At 31.9% G+C, this 22240-nt stretch overlaps 3 protein-coding genes across 4 annotated transcripts; 1 reads left to right on the top strand and 2 right to left on the bottom strand.

Moving 5' to 3' along the window:
* The first annotated feature begins 714 nt into the window (after positions 1–714).
* Positions 715–3280, top strand: LOC110657595 (protein NRT1/ PTR FAMILY 5.2). Its single transcript, XM_021814849.2, has 4 exons — positions 715–895; positions 991–1208; positions 1580–2151; positions 2306–3280. The coding sequence occupies exons 1-4, from the start codon at positions 775–777 to the stop codon at positions 3159–3161; spliced, it is 1767 nt and encodes a 588-aa protein (XP_021670541.2). The 5' UTR covers positions 715–774; the 3' UTR covers positions 3162–3280.
* Positions 3281–4510: 1230 nt separating this feature from the next.
* Positions 4511–10464, bottom strand: LOC110657594 (BRCA1-associated RING domain protein 1). The gene is made up of 13 exons (XM_058149804.1): positions 10267–10464; positions 10116–10169; positions 9914–9984; positions 9052–9147; positions 8492–8946; positions 7643–7981; positions 7365–7465; positions 7048–7234; positions 6823–6932; positions 6389–6479; positions 6081–6246; positions 5320–5438; positions 4511–5068 (listed from the first exon to the last, which is right to left on the bottom strand). The coding sequence occupies exons 1-13, from the start codon at positions 10359–10361 to the stop codon at positions 4688–4690; spliced, it is 2265 nt and encodes a 754-aa protein (XP_058005787.1). The 5' UTR covers positions 10362–10464; the 3' UTR covers positions 4511–4687.
* A 2802-nt stretch (positions 10465–13266) lies between these two features.
* LOC110657592 (exocyst complex component EXO84B) lies at positions 13267–22236 on the bottom strand. Of its 2 annotated transcripts, XM_021814843.2 has the most exons (8): positions 22090–22236; positions 21869–21966; positions 20590–21640; positions 19425–19913; positions 15774–15929; positions 15501–15625; positions 14130–14218; positions 13916–14061 (listed from the first exon to the last, which is right to left on the bottom strand). In XM_021814843.2, the coding sequence occupies exons 1-8, from the start codon at positions 22234–22236 to the stop codon at positions 14057–14059; spliced, it is 2160 nt and encodes a 719-aa protein (XP_021670535.2). In that variant the 3' UTR covers positions 13916–14056. The 2 variants fall into 2 exon arrangements, with proteins under 2 accessions (XP_021670533.2, XP_021670535.2); XM_021814841.2 differs by having other exon boundaries at positions 13267–14218.
* Positions 22237–22240: the final 4 nt, after the last annotated feature.

Raw genomic sequence — 22240 nt, 5'->3', positions numbered from 1 at the left:
TCAAACTATTTCCATAAAAAAAATTAGGGTTAATGAGATTTAAAATATATATATGAAAAATAAAAAAAATATGAAAGTCATGAATGAAAGAAAATATGAAAAGATTTCCATATGAAAAATGGCTTAAAACTCAATTATATATCTGTATTATTAGAAAATTTTAATTTAATCTATTTTTAAATTTTTATTCAATTTAATTTTAAAGTTTTAATTTAAACTCAATTTAACTTGAAAATTAAAAAATTGAACTTCTTATTTTCTTGGCTTAAATCGAGAAATTTAGTCTAAAATTAACAAATTTAATTTCTTGAAATTTCTTTCATTTAAATCAAAAAATTTGATTTATAAATTTTAAATTTTGACCTAAATTAAGTTTAAATTGAAATTTCAATTAAAAATGAGCTAAATTTAACTTTTTTAATAAGTACAATCATTTTATAAATTGGTTTCTTCTTGAATATTTAAATTAATTAATAACAAAATGTTTAAATTCAACCTCCAATCTTAATTCGTGCATGATAAAGGGCTTGATATATGTTATTAAAGATTGCTTTGATTTTAATTTCCTTAATTAAGACCTTAACATAATATTAGCAGGGATCATAATCAAGCTCAATGGTGAAGAAAAATGGAAAAAAATTTTCTATTTTTGAGGTTAAAAATTAAAGTATCTTGTAGTTAACTATATAAATCAGCAAGGTGCTTTATAAAAAAGGCTACTAATTTCTCACATGATATGCAGCTAAGACCTCAAGCTTTATTTCTCCATCACAAATGGCTAACGTAGAAGCAGATAGGAGAGAAGATTATACAGAAGATGGGACTGTGGATATCAAAGGCAAACCCATCTTAAGATCAAACACTGGGAGATGGAGAGCTTGTTCCTTTATTGTGGGTACGTAACCAGTGAAAGTTTTGATTGGTGTATATATATTTACTTCTTTTATATTCTTTCTCGATGAAGATTACTTAGTGGGTGTGGTTTTGTAGGGTATGAAATATTTGAGAGGATGGCATATTATGGGATAGCATCAAATCTGGTGCTGTATTTGACAAAGAAGCTCCATGAAGGCACTGTAACATCCTCAAATAATGTCACCAATTGGGTTGGTACTGCTTGGATTTTACCCATTTTAGGTGCTTATCTTGCTGATGCTCATCTTGGTCGATTCTGGACTTTTCTCATTGCATCGGCTATTTATTTCTTGGTAATTAATTATATCTCAAATTCCACTAAAAAAATAGAAATTAATATCTATTTTAATTTAAATTTCCTCATTATTATATTATTATGAGTCTTGGAGTGGAGGATGCCATGCACCATGCATAATTGAACGCGTATGGTGAGATCTACGTTGGATTCACCATGATCGATGTTTATAATAAAATCTTTATGCATATAATTTTTCATGAAATAGAGAAAAACATCACACAAAATATCTCTTTTTATTTAAATTTCCCTTAATTTTTTGAATTAGTTAGAGGCCTCTTTATGCTTCTGTAAGTATATAAGTATTCAATCATGGAGTTGAATTTTGCAAATTCTAAAATATGAAACAATTCCCATATAAACAAACAGGGAATGTGCCTCATTACCCTAGCAGTTTCAGTACCTGCACTAAGACCTCCATCATGCGGCCCAGGGATCAAAGAAGAGGAATGTGACAAGCATGCCTCTCCTTTCCAAAAAGGTGTCTTCTACTGTGCATTATACATAATTGCAGTAGGAACTGGTGGAACCAAGCCAAACATCTCTACCATGGGTGCAGACCAATTCGATGATTTTGAACCAAAGGAAAAGATACAGAAGCTCTCATTCTTTAACTGGTGGATGTTCAGCATTTTCTTTGGTACCCTTTTTTCAAACGCTTTCTTGGTGTACATACAAGACAATGTGGGTTGGACTCTTGGCTATGGCCTTCCTACAGCAGGATTTGCAATTTCCATCTTTGTGTTCTTGATGGGCACTCCTTTCTATAGGCATAAGTTGCCTGCTGGGAGTCCATTCACTAAAATTGCACAGGTTTTGATTGCTGCTATGAGGAAGTGGCAGGTACCTGTCCCAAATGATCCCAAAGAGCTTCACGAACTTGGCATAGACGAGTACTCCAAATCTGCCAGATTCAGAATCGATCACACCCCTTCCTTAAGGTTAACTCCCTTTGCTAAATTTATTAGTATTCTTTTTTTTTCATTGGATTTTGATTAAAATTCAACTTGAAACTTTATAATTTTGGAGATGAATCCAATACTATATAGGTTCTAGTACTATGGCTATCACAATCTACCTATGAAATTCCTGCAGAATCCTCGACAAAGCTGCTGTAAAGATTGGTGGATCAAGAAGTTCACCATGGATGCTATGTCCAGTGACTCAGGTAGAAGAAACCAAGCAAATGATAAAAATGCTTCCAGTTTTACTGACAACATTCATACCCAGCGCCACCTTAGCTCAAGTAGGCACACTCTTCATCAAACAAGGCACCACCCTGGATAGAAGCATGGGACCTCATTTTGAAATCCCTCCAGCATGTCTCACAGCATTTGTCACAATCTTTATGCTTATAAGTCTTGTCCTATATGATCGTTTCCTGGTGCCAGTCCTCAGGCGTTACACCAATAACCCCAGAGGGATCACATTGCTTCAAAGAATAGGAATTGGTCTAATCCTGCATGTTCTCATTATGGTCACTGCATGCTTTGTTGAAAGGAAGAGACTTAGTGTTGCAAGAGATCATAATATTGTTGGTAAACATCAGATAATTCCTCTCAGTGTTTTCTTTCTCCTCCCTCAGTTTGCTTTGATGGGGGTTGCTGATACTTTCCTGGAAGTTGCAAAGCTAGAATTATTCTACGACCAAGCTCCAGAAGGAATGAAGAGCTTGGGGACCTCATATTTCACTAGTAGCTTGGCAATTGGGAATTTTCTCAGTAGTTTTCTTCTCAAAACAGTTGCTGATATCACACAGAAGCATGGCCAAAAAGGGTGGATTTTGGATAATCTTAACATCTCCCATTTAGACTACTATTATGCATTCTTGGCAGTCTTGAGCCTCGTCAATTTTTTTCTCTATTTGGTGGTAGCTAATTTGTTTGTTTATAATGTGGACATAGAATCCAAAAGAGATATGCATGAAGAAATGGAAATTTCCCTGAGCTAAGCTGATGAACCTCCTGTATGTTCTATACAAGGAACAACTATCAGCACCTCAAGAATTATAACAACTGTGGATTGTATTTCATCCTTGAGTTGCACCCAAAAAAAAAAAAGTTTGTCAAATATCTTTTGTTTTAATTCTTTAAAAACTATACCGAAATATGTATTCATGGACTTTTCTTATCTAAACTCAATTCATCTTGATTTAAGAATGATAAGATCACATATTTTCATTTTAATTAAATTCATGATTAATCGAGTCTAAACAAAAATTTTCCATATATTCATAATCTTTCCTGCCGAATTCCAGATGCCATTTTTGGACAAGGTTAATGATATAAAAATTTGTCATAGCTTAGGGAAGAAACTTCCACAAATGCCAATCTCAATGACAACTGCATCATTTTCAGTCTGATATGCACATGATTAAATAACCCAAAAAAAAAAAAAAAAGAATAAATTAATATATACCAAAATATAATTATTATTTCTTTTATCTTCTCATGGTTGAGAATTATTGTCAACTTGTACACAATGAGATATAACCCTCTCCCTTACCTTAATTTACTATTAAAAAGATAATTATGCATTTATAGAAGTTTTTATGTATTATTTTACTTGAATGCTTTTATATAAAATTTAAAAGTATTATTAAAATTTATGTAAATATAATTTAATGAATGTTAAAATATAATTTTATATTATTAAAATTTAATTAATTATATTTATTCATTTATATTATAGTGTTATATTTAATTAATTTTTTTAATAACCCGTAGATTGAAACATTGATCACTAACTTATCCACTCGATCCCTTTACAGGGTCGACCTCCGAGCAAGGTTTATTAACACAGGTGCGTCTTAACCCTAGCAGTTTCACTGCCTGCTCTGAGATCTCCATCATGTGGTCATGGCATAAAAGAAGAGGTGGAAGGTGTTTTTTTATTCTGCACTATATATATATATATACATATGATTGCAGCAGGAACTGATGGAACCAAGCCTAACATGTCCACCATGGGTGGACTGACCAGTTTGATGATTTTGAACCCAAGGAAAGGATACAGAAGCTCTCATTCTTTAACTGGTGGTTTCTAAGCATTTTCTTCACATTTATGCAGACGGCTTTAATATATATGACTAAACCTATTGAATATGATGACCCAATTATGAATATGCAACGGCTTGCTAACTTTTTTGAATACTTATCATGCAGGTGTAAGGAGAAGCATTTTAGAAGGAGAAGGGTTGTGAAAAAATATTTTTTAAAAGATTTTTAGACTTACCTAAAGGAATGATGATTTCTTCCTTCTTTTAGTATTTGCTTCAAAGGTAAATTGATTGAAAGACAATTTTAACATTATGCCAACCCACCATATATATTGGGGTAAGGGCAACTTGATTTCATTTTCAAAACATTAAAATTACAACATCCTGAGCACTATTACATAGATGAATCTAACAAAACAATTAACCTATCTCAGGGCACAGAATGAACATAACCTAAAAAAACACTAGTACCTTTTATTTTACACTATCAAGTTACTCGCATCGCGAATACTATGCAAGCTGATGAAAGACTGCAACTTATACGAAGCAACTGATTCCAATACCCATGTATGACCAATGACCTGGGATCCAATTTTAGCAGCTAAATTCTCTGCTTCATTTAGTCTCTGCCAAAGAATTGTAACTTCCTCTCCTAACTTGCATCCCTGCGGAGGATCAAGGTTATAGACGACTAAAGTTTTTGAAGGAGCTTCTGGGTCATTAATTTGTTTCACTAATTCTTCCTCTCTCCCCAAAATAGTACCTCCTGCAGCTTTGACCAAATTCTGAAGATCTTCCTTGTAACCCAACACAAAGTCACCAGAAAAATAGAATTTCAAGCCATTGAAGAGTTTTGGTGCCTACAAAATGAACCAAGCAAATCAAACCAACGCCCAGCATTCATAGCTTAGATACAATGGTAAAACCCAAAACTGAAATTGGACTTTCAATTAATTTTCTTTCATTTAAAATTTCATAAAAGAAAGGGTGTTGACAAGAACAAGTTGCAGTGGAAAATCTAAAAAGTACTTTGAAGTTTGGAATTTTCATAATCTGGAGACACCAATGCACCTTCATGCTTTTGCACCAAAGCATTCACAAGGATACTTACCTTGTCCAACACACTGAGCCTGCCAGTTCTGGGGCCATTGTAGCACCCATGGTTGTCGAGACTAACTTCATAAGGTTCTTCATCAACAGGACGCAAAGATTTCATGCATTCCTTAACCCCTGCAAAGCACAAATTAGTAGTTTTATAAATAGTGAGACATGTTGGAACCAACAAGTAGCAGCTCAGTCAAGAAGAAAGGCTAAAGAAACACACAGATATTAAAATTAAAAACAATGGACAAGTTCATTGCATAAGGCCAATGTTTATCAATAATAATAAGAAAATTAACTACAAGTTAAAGGCTTAGTTGAATTGAATTGAATTGAGTTGTATATTTTCTAACATGCTACTTCCCACCCCAGGGAAATGAAATAATGAGGGACCCAAATAGTAGAATAATCCTTGATTGCAGACTGTTGAGAGATGATTCAAAGTTATTTGATGTGCTGAATCCAACACACTCATGTAGAAGCAAAAATGCGTGCTAGCCAATTTTCTACAATCCTTGAGCAATTCCACACTGATTTGATCCATTTGATCAACCTTAAAACATATGGTACTTTGAGCAAACACAAGCACTAGATGTTTGGCCTAGGGCCATCGATAGTCTGGGCTTAGCCCACCCAATGTACCACAAAATGGGACATATGATAGTACTCCAAGACAAAAGCCGGAGCACAGAAAATAAAGGATGCAAACAACATACCAAATTAATCAGCACAAAATGAGACAATAATCAAGTTGAAGATAAGACAACTCACAGTCAATTGTAAGAACCCATCTCCCATTCAAAATTGCCATGAGAACTTTCAATGTCCTGGTGCATGCACCCTTTGTATCTGTGGCTGCAATGACATGTGTGACATTTGGTTTCCAGAATTTGGTTACAGACACGCCAATCATGCTCCCAAACTCAACCAAAAGACACTGTACCATCATAGACGTAAACTATATATCAGCAATTTTAACAACATAATGTACCACAATGCATACCAAAACACCACATTGGAGAAATGCTTTGTATCAAGAAAATAGGAGAAACCCATATATTAATCTCATCTAAACAAACCTTCTCCTCAGAAGACAGAGCAGATCCACAAAAAACCCACCCTTTTGCTCCGTTAAACGATTCTGACAAAAAATTAGACTGTTTTGGAGCTCTGCATGAAGAACAACACACATGTCAAACTACAAATTAAGATGCAGTGACCTACTTAATTTACAACATAAAAGGAGTAGAAACACATTCCAACCAATCTTTTTTTTTTCATGAGCACAAAAAAATTACCCCTCTGATGAATGGCTCAAAAACAAATTATGTTAGAATGAGCCCAAGATAATCCATATTTGATATAAAAGGAAGACAAAGGAGAGGATGAGGGGTGGGGGTGGGGGGGTGGCGCAGGGGCAGGGGCACAGGGCATGAGAAGTTAATAAGATTGACTCAATTCAATTTTTTTCAGTTTGCTGGAAACCACAAGAACTAACAGAAAGAGGATGTACATTTGAGTTGTCACGTTACAATGTTCTATGTTGTGTTTCTTAGGCTTGGACTTCTTTTCATTTGGAAATCTGATTGAAGAATGAGATGGACAAAGCACAAGGTAGTCATCCTGTAAGAATTCAAATAATAGGAAGTCATCATTATCCAAATCGTATCTCACTGCAATGGCACAAAATAGTTGCTTAATAAAAAATGCATGAAATTGCATAAGTACAAGCACTTACAAAATCCCATCGGCAACCAGCGACTGCCTTTGCACAAGGAACATGGTAACTTCTCCTGCAAGAGTTTAGATAGCAGCCTAGAGCTGCTCCCTTCAGCCCACAGCTGCTACACTTTAGTTTCGCACCCCTAGCCAACTCAGCCTTCAGATTCTTAACAGTTTCATCAACAAAATAGACCAGTGGTGCCCTGCATGTCATTGAACATAACAATCTATAAGCAGGAAAGATAGTAAAAGGAGTCATTGATCATTGCACACTAGATATCAAAACTCACATTATTTTATAACATAATCAGCAAGAAAATGCCAAAGGTATACCATTCAATACATGCCCTATGAACATGTATGGCAGTGGATAGAAATGCCTCATCACCCTCTACTGACTTCCCATTGACATAGTGCAACATTGGACCAGTGTCCTGAAAAAGAAAGGGAGAAATGTAAAATACATATATAGCTTTGGTGGCTAGATGTTATTGTTCTTTTACCCAAGGAATATTTTCGATCAATGTCAACATTCTTTGGCAACAGTGTACAAAAATGTAAATAGAAAAGTACAAATTATTATATTAACCAAGCATAAATGGATAATTCACCTTGGAGATTCTAGAGGACTGGCAAAATCCACAAACAGCTTTTCCTGCGGATGAGTCATCTAACGCTGTAAGAGGCTGTGCACCATTAACAGGTAGCTCAGATTTATCTTCTGATTGAGAGTAATGAGTCCCCAAATTACCAGCTTGAGAACTAACTGGCATACTATCCATATTATTTGTGCATGCATTCAGTGGACCATAGCTCAACTTCTTATGTCTCTTCGAGTCCCTTGCATCAACTCCATCATTTCTAGAGACAAAACAGTCATATCTCTCTTGTCTCATGCTATCATCAAGATTTCTCTTGAACAATCTATTTGCTTGATAATTTTTTGGACTCTGCAATAAACAATGAAATTCTTAAACAAGTGAAAAACTAAAAGGAAGATGGGAAAAAGAATTGCACTTCATCATTATGTAAATAGAAACATGCTCAATTGCTTATTGCAGACAAATTGCAAGTGTATGCATATTCATGTTTCAATGACACCTCAAACAAAATACTAACATTTGTTTCAGGTACCCACATACCCAACTTCACATATGTTGCTATACTAGATAGGCAAGAAACAAGCAACAAGCAACAAGCAACAAGCAACAAAGATAACAATTCAAGCAACTCTTCAAAAATATGGAAAAGAACTGCCAGAGGGGGAGCACAAATGACTGATGATAGCTCATAACACCCCGATCTTAATCTGCAACTTTGTACTTTCAAAAATTTTGAAACAAACCAAGCATAGAGAATTTCTGAACAGAACTTTAAAGCTAGTCCCATGCTTAATTTAGCTTTAGGAGTAAAAAAAATAATAATAATAAAGTTACTAAAAGCAACTATAGAATTCTTACAATATCACCACCCTGATCATAACTTTCATTTTCTGAACTCCTAATATCACCAAATGAAGGAGGGCTACCAGCTGACAATTGATCCACTTGATTTGTTCCTATTACCATAGTCATACACTCTTGGATTCCTCCAACTCTTATATGAGAACTTGCTGGTGGAGAATTGATATTCTGCTCTCCATCACCTTCATTTCCTCCACTGCCAACTATATCATATTCTTTATCTTTAAGGTGCCTTGTCACATTGCATTTGTCTGCCATGTCAATCTTTTGAACCCCATTTTCAACAGAACAATTCGATGGAACCTGAGCTAACTTATTGCCTCCCAGTATAAACATGGAACCCCCACTGCTTGAATTATCCTCCCTAGCAGCTTTAAATGATTCCTTACTTGACTTATCATTGCAATCTGCACCTGTTGAAGTTGGACATTGCTCCAAAATTCTCCCAGTACCTACAAGGATCTCCACAAAAAGTAAACTTGAAATGAAAATGCTATAATTGAAGAAAACTAGGTAAACCAATGGGTATCAGATGACAGCATACAAAGAGATCATACCAGATGAGCTGGACTGGAACAGATTGGCACAGAAAGCAGCATCCAAACTTCTATAGATTGTTACCAAGTTTTCAATGAAAGACAAGGCCCTCAGATCTGCAACCCACATCAGCATTTTAGTAACTAGTCATTTGCCCACACATCTTGCAGATTTTTAAAATTTTCAAATTATTATTGTATAAAATTATAGAATGTAACTATTTTTATATTATATTTTTAATTATTTAAATTCAATGATTCCACACAATAATTAACACATGAAAAGAGAGCAAAAAAGTAGCATTAGTTAGTATTAATTAGCTATGATTTGAGAAAATTATCCAAACAATGAATAGCACTTTAGTTTGATAGGAAATTTCTTTACGTGATTTTCATTGTCGAATTGTTGTACAAAAGATGCATAAAGAGAAAAGGTTAGCATTGGTATAGATATATAGATTATGATACTTGCAAGGAGAATAACCTTTCCTATGGCACTTACTCAGTTAAGGGGCTCATTATAATTATAGCAAGCCATGTTTGCTTTAAGACTGACATTGTCCATTTAACTTCAATTACTTTGACAAGTAATTCAAGAAAAATAGAACCTAAAAGTTAGCAATTGAGAGAGAGCCGAAAGCTTTATCTATCCATATCAACTATGCTACATGGAACATTGGTACCATATACCTCAGCAAACACATGAGATTAACAACTTCTATCTTAATGTTGTTAAAGGAAACACAAGTACACTAGTTAAAATATTTTTCCAGGAATCAATACCTAAGAAATCAAAAAGAACCCAGCATTCCAAGTAACAAACAATAACCTATAGGTTAATGGGCAATGTCAATCCGACCCATAAAAGAATGAAGGAACATACCCCGATCAAGATATTGAGCTTTACAAACAGGGCACTCTGGGCCAAACTGCGTCGTTTCGGGTAGGCATGCGCTGCAATAAATTCAAAAACCCAGGCACAAATTACACGTTAAATCAACAAAAATAAAGATTCGACATTACCCAAGAAGTACGGAAGAGGGAAAAGGAAGAAAAATAATAAGACTCGAGGACAAGATACGAACTTGCAGAAAATATGATCACAAGGAAGCAAAATTGGTCGTTTTAGGAAGTTTAAGCTGCAAATACCCAAAAGATTAGAGCCAATAACAGATATATACATACCAAAAGAAATCAAAGAACAATCAAGAGAAGCAAAAAAAAAAGAGCACAAACCAAAGAGGGCATTTGAGCTCAAGACCCAATTTCTGTAGATGGAGAAACCATGGGTTCATAGACCTAACATTATTCTGTTTAGTCGAATCCGCCATTTCCACTGCAGATACGAAGCTTTGAACGCCAAAATCCAAAGCAAGTGATTTTGACGTTTGAAATGTGTTTCCTGAGAGTGGGATTTCACTACTCTAAAGTACCGACGGAAGGGAAAGTTATTTATGCGGATGATTGATGGAGGGGTGGGATTAGTACACGTGTACGGATAGGATTTTGGATTATGTGGTTAGTGAGTAATTATATCATAACCCAACTATTTCACTTAAGATTAATGACAAATTAATCATAATATAATAACTCGAAAAAAAGTAGTTATGATTTTTTTAAAAAGAAAAATTATTTTTGATACATAAAAAAATAATTTTTATCAAAAAATAATTTTTTTAGACCCACAATTGTTAAATTATTATTATATTATTAATTTATTATTTTATGTAAATTATTTTTGGCGGTAAAGAAAAATTTAGGCGGCAGAGGAGAAAACTAAAACGCATTTCTGTTTCAAGAAAATTCGATTTTTGCAATTCCCGCCTCTGTAATATTTCATTGTTCCGAGGTTGTCTTGGGTTCGCTTCGGTATATCTCGGGAGAATCTTATAGTTCGTAAATCTCGCGATATCTTCAGTTAATCTATTGAATTTTCTCTTTTTTTAATAATTTATATATGTTATGACATTAAAAAAAAAATAAAAATATCTAAAAATTAATATAAATAAAAGAAATAGATTTCAAAAGTTAATGATATGATTAATGTCATTAGATTTTAAAAGTTATGATTAATTACTTCAAATAAATATTAATTTTTAAACGTAAAAATATATATATTTTTTGTCCAATCAAAGTATAAAAAAATATATAAAACTTCAATATTATAAAAAAAATAATGCAATAATTAAGATTTTAAATATTAAAAATTACTAAATAAAAAATTGGCAATATAAAGTAAACTTGCAATATTTAATAATATGATTAGGTTTCCAAAGTCATAATTAATTATAAAAAAATAATAATTTTAAACTGTAAAACTTTTAATTTATCCCATCAAAATTAAAAATAAACAATTTATAATTCTTAAAAAATAAAATAATGCAATAATTAGATTTTTAAATATTAAAATTACAAAATAAAAAAAATTATAATAATCAGAGAACTTTCAATATTTAATGACACGATTAATATGATTAGATTTTCAAAGTATAAGTAATTATAAATAAATAATAATCTCTAAATTTAGAATAAATCTAAATATCTGTTTAGCATTGAATTTAGAAAGTTAAAATTATTCTAAATAAAAATATCATTTTATATTTTGTTAAAAAAATAGTTTGAAAAATATTATTTTATTATTTTAATATTATTATAATTAAAATTTATTAAATTTAATTTTAAATTATTTTTTCATACTCTCTAACTAATATATTAAAAAAATAATTTTCCCAATAAGAGTTCCAACAACAATATTTAATCTAATTAATATATAAAAAATAATAAAATTCATAAAAAATTAGAATACTAATCAACTTTCAATATTCAATTATATGAATATTAAATTAAACTTAATTAATAAATATTAATTTTTAAACTTAAAAAATATCTTAATTAATCCAATCAAATTATTGAATAATAGAGAGAAAAAACTCAAAATTTGCTAAAAAAATAGAATACTAAATACATAACTAGTCAAATTTTAATATAAACTATTTACCCGCATGTTATAAAAATTATTTATTATTTTTATTTTAATAAATTAATTTAATATTTATTTTTATATTTAATATTTTAAAACTATATTATTTTGATAAATATAGTACATACAATTTAAATTTATATTAAATTTAAATAATTATATATCTATTCAAATCAAATTAAAACTTCATTTCTCAAATAATTATTATTTATTTTCCTCTAAATATTCTTTTATAAAAAAGTAACAATGTAATATTTTTATAGTATAAATGAAATTAGAAAAAATCATATTTGATTTAAAAGATATATCTATGACAACAAATATAATAATAAATATGCTTAAGGGTTCTTCTGAAAAAAAAAGGGAAAGATACTATCTTAAATATTATGCTAATATTCAAGGAATATATATATATATATATATATATATATATATATATATATATATATATATATAGTCAAAATCATTTTTAATTTGTGTTTCATTTTTTTTTCCTCGAGCTGATTATTTTTTTGCGAAGTATTTACTTCATTCTTTTAATATTGAATCTTATATACTTCTTAGTATTTGTAATTTTTGAAAAATTTTTCTTTTTATATTTTAATTTTTTTAAAATAATATTAAAGTAATTATATAAATTATTAAAAACTTATACAATTAATAATTATCTATTTATTTTAATCATTTGATAATTGAAATTTTGATAATTTGCAATTGCTACACAGAAGACTTTCAAAATTTTGAAATTTTGATCAATTTTAAAATTTTGCTTATTTAATGGAAAAGCTATGAACAGATTAAAATTACCAAGACTCATGAAAATTAATCGTATTATTCTAATTTAGTAAATTAGCGATTTTACTAAGAACAGATAAAAAATTACTTTGTATTTTTAATACTACTGCTTAGATAGTTATCTTTTATAATGACTGGTTTGTAATAAATTATGTAGGAAATGCATATTAAAATTCACATGTCTGAAAATATTCAGTATTACTTAAATTAAAATTCATTAATTAAAACTAATCATTTTACTAAATATTTAAATGCATATTAAAATATAAATTTATGAATTTAGTAATTTATATATGGCAAAATTTTCTTTTTGTATAAAAGTTGGTCTTTCATATTTGCAGCTTCAGGGAAAATCCAGGTTGGATCCTACGAGAAATGGTTGCGTGGACTGAGATTGCAAGAAATTTTCATATAATGACTCATCATTTATGCTGGTAAATGGAGAAATATAAAGAATGAACTCATACAAAGCAATGGTTCTTGTGCATTACTAACCTTGTCTTGCCAGAAATTAGCCAACAAACTTTTTTGTTCCCTCCTTTTTAGCAAAGAAAAACAGAAGTGACAACCTTGCTGATTCCACTTTCAACTAAAATAATAATAATAATAATAATAATAAAATAAAAATCCAGGACTTTACTTCATCTATATTAATTCTGAATTTATAAAGCATCACACTAAACGGCTGTTGCTAGGCATTACCATTTTGCTGTCATTGTTCTTCATATGCTATTCGTTTTCTCCTCTTTAAATAAGAATGATGCCTTTCATACCTTTCCAATTCTTTATCATCAATGGTCTCTCTTGCTTAGAGCTGCTAGTTGAATCTTTTCGCAATCTTTAATAAGAAAAGAGGCAGCCATTTCCAGGCTGTTTATTTATCCTTGCTTTGCAGGCTAGCTGGAACTTCTGGGGCTTGCAATCCTGTCAGTGGGGAAACTTTTTTCAGAAGCTTTACCAATACCCACGGATAACAGCAGGTTCGGTAAACTGGTTTCTTGTGCAAAATGAAATCTATCATATGCTGCATTTTCAGGTTCAATATTGTCCAAGTCTCCGGAAATGTCTGGCGGATGTGTTGTGCTCTTATCAACAGAATAAAACTCATCTTTCATAGCATCGGATAAAAAATCAGGACCATTCAACTCTGTATTCAATGTCACTTTTCTATTGTTGACAGCAACTTCTGATTCCTCTGTGGCCACTAGATCCTCTTCTGACAATGAAAAAACCTCTAATGAACTTCTAGCATCATCCTGGAGAGTTTCACTTGCATGATCAGAATGATTTTCTGGTGGAACAACAAGATCACTACCTATCTCACCATTTGAATGTGATTTGACTTCCTCTATTTCCAGCAGCCTTTGAATTGCTTCAGCTGCAGCTTTTGTAGCCCACTCATCATCATCATCTCTGTGAAAGATAACTCAAAACCATCATCTATAAGGGACCCTAATTGTGCTAACTGAAGTAAAAAAGCAGAATGCAGTTTTGAAAATCATGTTGAAACCTGTACTTCCTCGTGATCCTAACAGCGTTTTTTTTCCCTAAATTAATTGCACAGCATATAAAAAGGTTAATACTCCATTTGTTTCATAGGAACATTTCATGCATTTTCTAGCATTTGGGACAATTAGAAAAAATGATCAATGGAAAATGTTTTCTTTTGAAAATGACTTCTCATTTTCAAAACAGGATGTCATTTTTTGGACTTCCACAAACTCATTAAAAACAAAGGCAACTATAAAGCAATAATAGAGGTACATGTAGTTTACCAACCATCATCGACTATCCTTGGCCATCACAGCCACTGGCAGCCAACACCAATTGCCAATAATAAGTGTATAATATTTTTTTCCCAAATTCAACTCTAAATAGAAGAATGTGAAATTCTTCTAGGTCAAATCTTTTTCATGGCCTTAAATAATGAAAGAAAATTAATATTTTGATGTACTCCAAAAGCAAGATAATAATTTCCAGCTAATTTTCAACAATTCTAAAAAAAATTCCTTGAAAAATATTTTCAACAGAAATCATTTTCCATATAACAATGAACCTAAACTACAAAATGATAGTGATTAATGGTTGGAAAAATGCAAATTGCTAAAAGAATATTTACTTATTAGTATTTTTATATCTAATAAAATAAATAAATAAATGTGCGTGTGTGCGCATGCATGCACTTCAGTTCAGTTCGTTTAAGTAAAATGAAATCTGCTACCAAACCTATCAGTTCAGTTGATCAATTTTATTGAATTGGTTTTTCAATTTCACATTGAGTTTTCAGTTTTCTTTACCTGCCCGAAGGTTTCCTTTTGAACATATCAGACAGTAGTTTAAAATAGGAGTGATTAATATGCTGCAGCCAAAAGCGTCCATCCATCTATATTATTACCATCATAAATCATTAGGCTCTCCAATATCCATTATTATAGCATGGACTGTTTCTTCTAGCATGAATTTTGGCATGGCTAAGTACTTATATGACTAAATCCAATGCCTGTAAGCTTGTAGTTTGATGTTCATATACAACACAGAATTATTACAGTTACAGACCTATTAAAAAAAGAGACATGCCAACCAACAAATTTGCTCCACAAATTGCATAAATGGGGAACACACAACAATAACAATTCTTCAGGACTGATAACAAGCCTTCAGGACTGATAACAAGCATATCAACTCAGAGAATTACCTTATAGGATCCAATCCAGCTGAAATGAAGGATGATTTCATGAGATTTGCAGGAACCACGGGGTTCTTGGAGAAGTATTCTCCATACCTTGTGATTTCCACTAGAAAATGCATGTCTAGAACAAACTGTTCCAAACTCATGGACATGAATGAAATTAATTCAGTAAATGCTAAAGCACCATGATAACAAATGACTGAAAAAAAGTACCACGTGCTTACTAAAAAACACATGAGCTGGCAGAAACTATCTTAACATAAGAGCAAAACTATATACCTGATTTTCTTCATTAGTTTTCCAAATATCTTTGTTGTTTGAAATCCAGACAAATATGGATTCAATCAATTCTCTTAAAAGCTCCATCAACCAATCCACTTCAAAAACGTTGAATTCAGTAAGTTTATCTAATTTCCTCAGTTCCAGAAACAACACCTGACGCGCAAAAAATGATAACTGTAAGAGAATAAGCAAGGTTAAAAGAGCTAATAAATGTTCTTTCCTTCTTCCTTCTCTCTCCTTTCTGATTGGAATTAATAGTAGCACTTCATAAATGTTAAAAAATGAGGTCATTAACTTCCTATATATATATATATATATATATATAGCAGGAAGATATTATCAAGAGTCTGACGCGTGGCATTCTCTTTTATAGTATTGCCACGTGATATTCTCTATTATATATAAGTTATAAATTATTTAATAGTTACCTATTAATACTATAATAAAGAACCATTATTATAAGATAACTTACAATATATTAACATATATTAATTACATATGTTTATTTCTATATTATATATAGATAAATTTTAATTATTTCTATTATGAATCTTTATTAAAATGTTTGAGAGTTAAAAGTGATAAAAATAAAATTTGAAATCATTAATAAAAAATTTAAAACATTATATTATTTTTATATATTGAAATTAAAAGGAAATTATAAATTAACATATATATATATAATAGGAAAGCATTTCCAAGAGTTTAACATGTAGCATTTTCTTTTATTGTATTGCCACGTGGCTGTAATTCCCCCTAATCTCTTATGACCAGAATCAACCGCGGAGGGAGGTTCCGGACAGGTCTTGGAAACCCTAGTAGAGATTCAGAAAAAGTTAGGATTTGTGAAATTTTTGTTTTATCATTTGTAAATGTAATTTGGTATTTTATGTTTATATATATATAGTTGGTTTTAAGGTGGTGTTTTAAGGGTTGTTGTAGATGAGACTTTCAGCAACCGAAAGAATGGCTTTCGGCAGCCAAAAGTCTCATCGACTACAAGGGGTATAAATAATCATTGTAACTCAGAAATTTTAAAAGAATTTGAAATTTCAAAATTCTCTTCCTCATCCTCTTTACTGTTGCATGCAAGAGTGGGATTCTTCCCATTTCGAAACAAACTAATATTTTTTTAAATAGAAACTAGAAATCTTTGAAAGATTGAGGATCTTTAGTAGATTTCAGGATTCGAGGGCTGAAGTAAAAGTGTAGATTATGCACAAGAAAGTTAATGCTTTTAAAGTTTAGGAGCCAAAGTTAAAAAGGTAAACATTCTCCTTGATGAATGTTAAGTTAGTAGTTTTATATATATATATATATATATATATGAGATTGTTGTCGTGCATCAAATGGTTTTCAAGTGTTTATCCAAGTTATAAGAATGTTCATAGTTGGTTTTTTTGTTTTTTCCATTTATACATGCATGTGTAAATAGCAAGTCTCTTTGGGTTAATAACCTTGTGTATATGGTTTTTAAGTTGTTGGTTTGAGGTATTTATGCAACTGAGTTCATTTTCCCTTCTTTTGGGTTTTTGATGTAATTTGAAGTTCCTATGGATTTGGGGATAAATTCTTGGACGAATGTTAGGATTCTAGGTTTCTTGATGTTAGTTGGTTAGTTTGTGGATTGTATTTATGTTGTCAAGTGTTGAGCTTGGGAAATAAGAAGGATTAAGTTTTAGCCTTGTTGAGTTTATGTAGTTCAAATTGCGAATTCTGAAAATTCCCAACTTTGGCTGCCGAAAACCATTGTTTCTTTTCGGCAACCGGAGTAGCTACTACTTCTGAAGGGCATTTGGAGTTTAGAACTTCGACAGCCAGAGTTACTTCTTTCTGCCTTATTTTCCTTTTTGTTTCAAAACTCCAAAACCTATTTTCAGATCCCATAATGACCTAGAATCAACTGTATGATATGTATATAGGGTTTTAGAAGCCCGGATAACTCATTAGGATCCGTCTTTTATAAGATCGGACTTGAAAGACCCGGAAAGCCAAGGTTGAAAGGTTTAGCTACCGTTCGTGTTTTGGGTGTTGATAAGCTATAAAAGGTAAGTAACACTAACTTTAATAAATGATAATTTATTTACTTGAATGTAATTAGACTTATGATCATCAACATGCATCATTTTATGATATTATTATTTTGTATGTATTTAGAATACGAAGATACTGCATCACTGTATAATTAAATTATTGATGCTCAATACTTCCCTTATGTTATGATCATGTATGATGTGGTAAGACCAGGTAAGGCCTAACAAGCTTCTGGTTCACTATTTATGATAGAGGAAGACCCGAGGAGCTTCTTTATCAGACACATTGGTTATGTTAGGTATTAAGAGGAAGTCCTGAAGAGAATCTTTATGAGCCGGGCAAATTGCTTTTGGAAAATCACTAATGACAAGTATATCTTATGTGAATTGTTTGTGTTGTATAAAAATCATTTGACTGATGCATTACATATGTATGAATTGAATAATATGACAAATGAAAATCTGTTAGTTTACTCACTAAACTTCTCGAAACTTACCTCATTCTCTTAACCCCAGGTGAAGTGTTGCAGGATTAGAAATATTTACAAAAAAGGATAGCAATAAGCTAAGGTATAGCAAGTGTTATACTTATATGTATGATTTGAGGTTTTATAGTAGATATGTAATTATAAATTGTTAGATACTATGTTTGATTTCAATGTATTGTCAGTATGCAGTATGTAAGAACAAGATCAGTCTGTATAGTTGCCTTAAACCCTAAGCACTTGTTATGATTATATATGAATGGATGAAATACACTTTAAAATTTTATAAATGTTATGAAAAGGCTCAAAATCTTGAGCTATTTTAAATGAAATGTTTTATATTATGATGAAAATGCTAAAATGTAGTTGCTTATGAGTTGCTTTCGGTTTTGGTTTATATGGAATAAATAAATATTTTTATCAAGTTTTAGGCTTGCTACGGGTTCTAGCAGCCTTAAGCTGACTCATTCTCTAGCGCCGATAATGGCCCCCTATTAGGTCATTATAGTGGCATTCTCGATTATATGTAAGATATATATTATTTAATAGTTACCCTGTTAATACTATAATACGTAGCCACTATTATATGGTAACTTACAATATATTAACATATATTAATTATATATATTTACATCTATATTATATATATATAGATTTTAATTATTTCTATTATGAAATCTTTATTAAAAAGCTTGAGAAATAAAAGTAATATAAATAAAATTTGAAATAATTAATAAAAATTTAAAAATTACATTATTTTTATATACTAAAATTAAAAAAAAAATTAAAATTATTAATAGCCACGTGCATTAGCACAGGCAATTCTCATCTGCCAAGTTGCATTTTCTTTTAGAGTATTGACACGTGGCTAATACGTAACATAATAGCATTGCCACGTAAAATTTTAAGTTATAAATTATTTAATAGTTATCCTATTAATATTATAATAAGTAGTCATTAATATAAGGTAACTTACAATATATTAACATATATTAATTACATATATTTATATCTATATTATATATAGACAGATTTTAATTATTTCTATTATAAAATCTTGATATGTAAATTAAAATTATTAATAGCCACGGGCAATTCACTAGTTCCTTACTAAAAGAAGAAAAAAGTACCTGAAAGACAGCAGAGGGCATCGCCATCGGACCATTACCCAGGCTGGAACAAGTCTCACTATCAACACATATTTCTGGGGTCCATTTGCAGACCTCAAGAGACACTACTCTGTATATAAATTGCTGGAAGAACTGAGCTCTAAGCTGAGCAGAAGCTTGTTGAATGACCATCAAACAACTATCAAGTTCCTGCTGCTGAGAACCATTTTTTGTTAGCTCAGAATCACTACAGTTGATGCCGCTGAAAATGCTTGTGAGAGTGCTAGAAAAGAAACGTTCAAGCGTTGACAGATTTGATAGAATTGAAACTTGTTGTGGCACTGACTCTGCCAAAATTATTCTTGAACCTCCTTTTTCTGGCACATTTATTTTGGAGCTGATAGCTTTTTCAAGGATGGCAATATACTCTATGAAGAGGTTACTGAGTCCAGAAAGGATAGAACTTTCCATTTGAAGGGCAGCTAAAGGGGTAACATCCTTGATGATAGCCTGAAAAAGAAGGATGGGAATTAGCAAAATTTCAGTTACAGTTTATGTACTGCAAATTGTGAGCATGCTTGAGAAAAAAAAAATTTTCCTTGTTCAACCTTTATAATTTGTATCCTCAAAAACAAATAATATCATTTCACCAAAAATCCCAAGTCTCCTGCATAAGATGTTCTAACAAACAATAGGATATGAAGTTTTAGTTTTGCTTGAATTGGCTAATTCTACATTTGAAGTCCATGTTGTTCTGTGGTCCTATTAGCAAATGTGCGAAAGATCTCTCAAAAAGGAGAAAAATAAAATATTGAAAAGACAAGGTTATCCTTAAAAACTTTCACCTAGAGATACAGTATATTGGTGTATCTGTCAAGTCAACATTTCTATAAACATTGAAACAAAGATCTACCACTTGTGCAACTAATGGCGGTCTCAGGACATTCTGAAAGTGTTCACATAAAGCTGCCACAGCTGTATTGATGAAAACAAAGGATTAAACTGCACAGGATACTCAGTTGGCATTCCTTATTATGATAAATGTCTTCTATATTTTCCCAGTTAATAAATTTTAGACCAATACAAACAACCATATGGTGCTGAACAGTCCCTCTGTAACGTCTGTTTTTTACTCTAGAAATTGATTCCTCATCTGTTTATAAGTGTGAGAAGAGAGCAAACAAACCTGCAACAGAGTTACAAACTTCCGGCCACTGTTAGTGAGCATACAGTATTCTGGTTGCTGCCCAACAACCATATAAGAGCAGTCTTCATTCAAGATTCCAGATACGAGATATCTGCCCAAAACCCAAGCATCAGTAGCCGTAAAGATGCTGATGACTTTCTTAAAATGGTCTATATGTGTCTCTAAAACATCTTCCATACAAGTGCGAAGGTGCTTAACCAAGCATGGCTGCAATACCAATCTTTGAGCTTCTAATAAAGAGCAATATGAGATTGCAAACTGCACAGCTTCTACCGCTGCAGACAGTCCACTGCTTATTTCTGAGGTAGATTTAAGATGTTTAGCAAAAGAAACAACAAATACTTCAATTTCTCTTTCAGCCCATAGAATTAGTTCTAAAGCATAAGGAGAAGTTTCTCCATAAAGCATTACAAAGCTCCTTGCTGCTTGAGAAATCATAGAAAATACAAATTTTGAAAGTTCTTTGATATACAACCCTTGTAAAAATGATTTTGAACTCTGTAAATTATTTATTCCAGTTGCAAGACGTGAATGATAATATTTGAGCAATAACTGAGTTGATAGATGACCCTCGCCCAGCCTGCAAATTCCAACTAGTGCCTTCTGGAGTTCTGCAGCAGTAATTCTTGAATTTTCAGCGACCAGAGTTAATTGCAATGTAAGCATGGCCTTCCTCTCAGAAATTGCAGAGTTATATAACATTAAGACATCTGATGGTATATCATCTTCAAGCTGCACCTCTTGTAGGTTTTCTTCCTCCATTTCTAAAATTGCAATAGCATCATCAGCTCGATTTTCTGATAGAAGCATGTCCAGGGTTTCTGAAATATTACTGATGTGAGCCTCCAACTGATTTAAGGGAGCATATTCATCACATTTCAGCTCCTCAGTGATTGATTCCACGGTTTCCTCTGATAAAACCCTTAGGTATACACTATCAGTTAGATATTTTACAAGCCTCTTTTGCATTGAAACATGGGTTCGCAGCTGCATCAATTCCTTTTCCATTTCTTTTACTTCCTCATATACTCTGCGAGCATTATACATTGGGCAAAAAAACATATTGATTTAACATGAAAAAGGACCAGTCCATCGGAAGATATTTTTTTTATTACTTAAACTAAGCATACCACACATAACCAGATTACTTGTAAATGTGCTTATTTGCAGCTATTTGAGCAAATTACACCAAAATATTTGAATGAGACAATATGACAAATGGGGAAACGGTTAAGAACAAAAAAAATAAGAAAGGTACCCAACAAAGGTAGAATAATTAGCGAAAATATTTCTATGAAAATCCTCATCCGATGTCGCCTTTATTTCCAGTAGCTCCGTACAAAGACGCCTTATCCCCTAAAATCAAACAGCAGAAATACACATTACCATATTAGAAAGAAATCAAAATTTTAGTGGCACTCATTTCTGCCTTTACTTCTGTTTTCTTGGGAGCCAAACAAAAAATTCAAAGTAACCTACCTTTCCGGTCATGGATTCGAGCTCGGACTCCTCATCTCTGTCGCTAGACAAGGAGGAGATGTCGGAACTGGCATCGGAATCTGTTGCATCCTCCGGTTGCTGGTGGTCACGGAATTGGAACCTAGAAGACGCCGTAAATGATTCCATGGGA

The sequence above is a fragment of the Hevea brasiliensis genome, chromosome 7, assembly GCF_030052815.1.
Source record: "Hevea brasiliensis isolate MT/VB/25A 57/8 chromosome 7, ASM3005281v1, whole genome shotgun sequence".
Classification (NCBI taxonomy): Eukaryota; Viridiplantae; Streptophyta; class Magnoliopsida; order Malpighiales; family Euphorbiaceae; genus Hevea; species Hevea brasiliensis.
This window is presented reverse-complemented; position numbering and strand designations above follow the sequence as displayed.

Excerpts from the sequence above, each read along its gene's own strand:
- LOC110657595 (XM_021814849.2), top strand. The coding sequence starts at position 775 with ATGGCTAACGTAGAAGCAGATAGGAGAGAAGATTATACAGAAGATGGG. Across the intron at positions 1,209-1,579 it reads CATCGGCTATTTATTTCTTG|GGAATGTGCCTCATTACCCT; the intron begins GTAATTAATTAT and ends ATAAACAAACAG. Across the intron at positions 2,152-2,305 it reads GATCACACCCCTTCCTTAAG|AATCCTCGACAAAGCTGCTG; the intron begins GTTAACTCCCTT and ends AAATTCCTGCAG.
- LOC110657594 (XM_058149804.1), bottom strand. The coding sequence starts at position 10,361 with ATGGCGGATTCGACTAAACAGAATAATGTTAGGTCTATGAACCCATGG. Across the intron at positions 7,982-8,491 it reads ATGATCAGGGTGGTGATATT|AGTCCAAAAAATTATCAAGC; the intron begins GTAAGAATTCTA and ends TGTTTATTGCAG. Across the intron at positions 7,235-7,364 it reads CATAGGGCATGTATTGAATG|GGCACCACTGGTCTATTTTG; the intron begins GTATACCTTTGG and ends AATGACATGCAG.
- LOC110657592 (XM_021814841.2), bottom strand. The coding sequence starts at position 22,236 with ATGGAATCATTTACGGCGTCTTCTAGGTTCCAATTCCGTGACCACCAG. Across the intron at positions 21,641-21,868 it reads AATTATTCTACCTTTGTTGG|AGTATATGAGGAAGTAAAAG; the intron begins GTACCTTTCTTA and ends TAATGCTCGCAG. Across the intron at positions 15,930-19,424 it reads TGCCCTCTGCTGTCTTTCAG|GTGTTGTTTCTGGAACTGAG; the intron begins GTACTTTTTTCT and ends TTTGCGCGTCAG.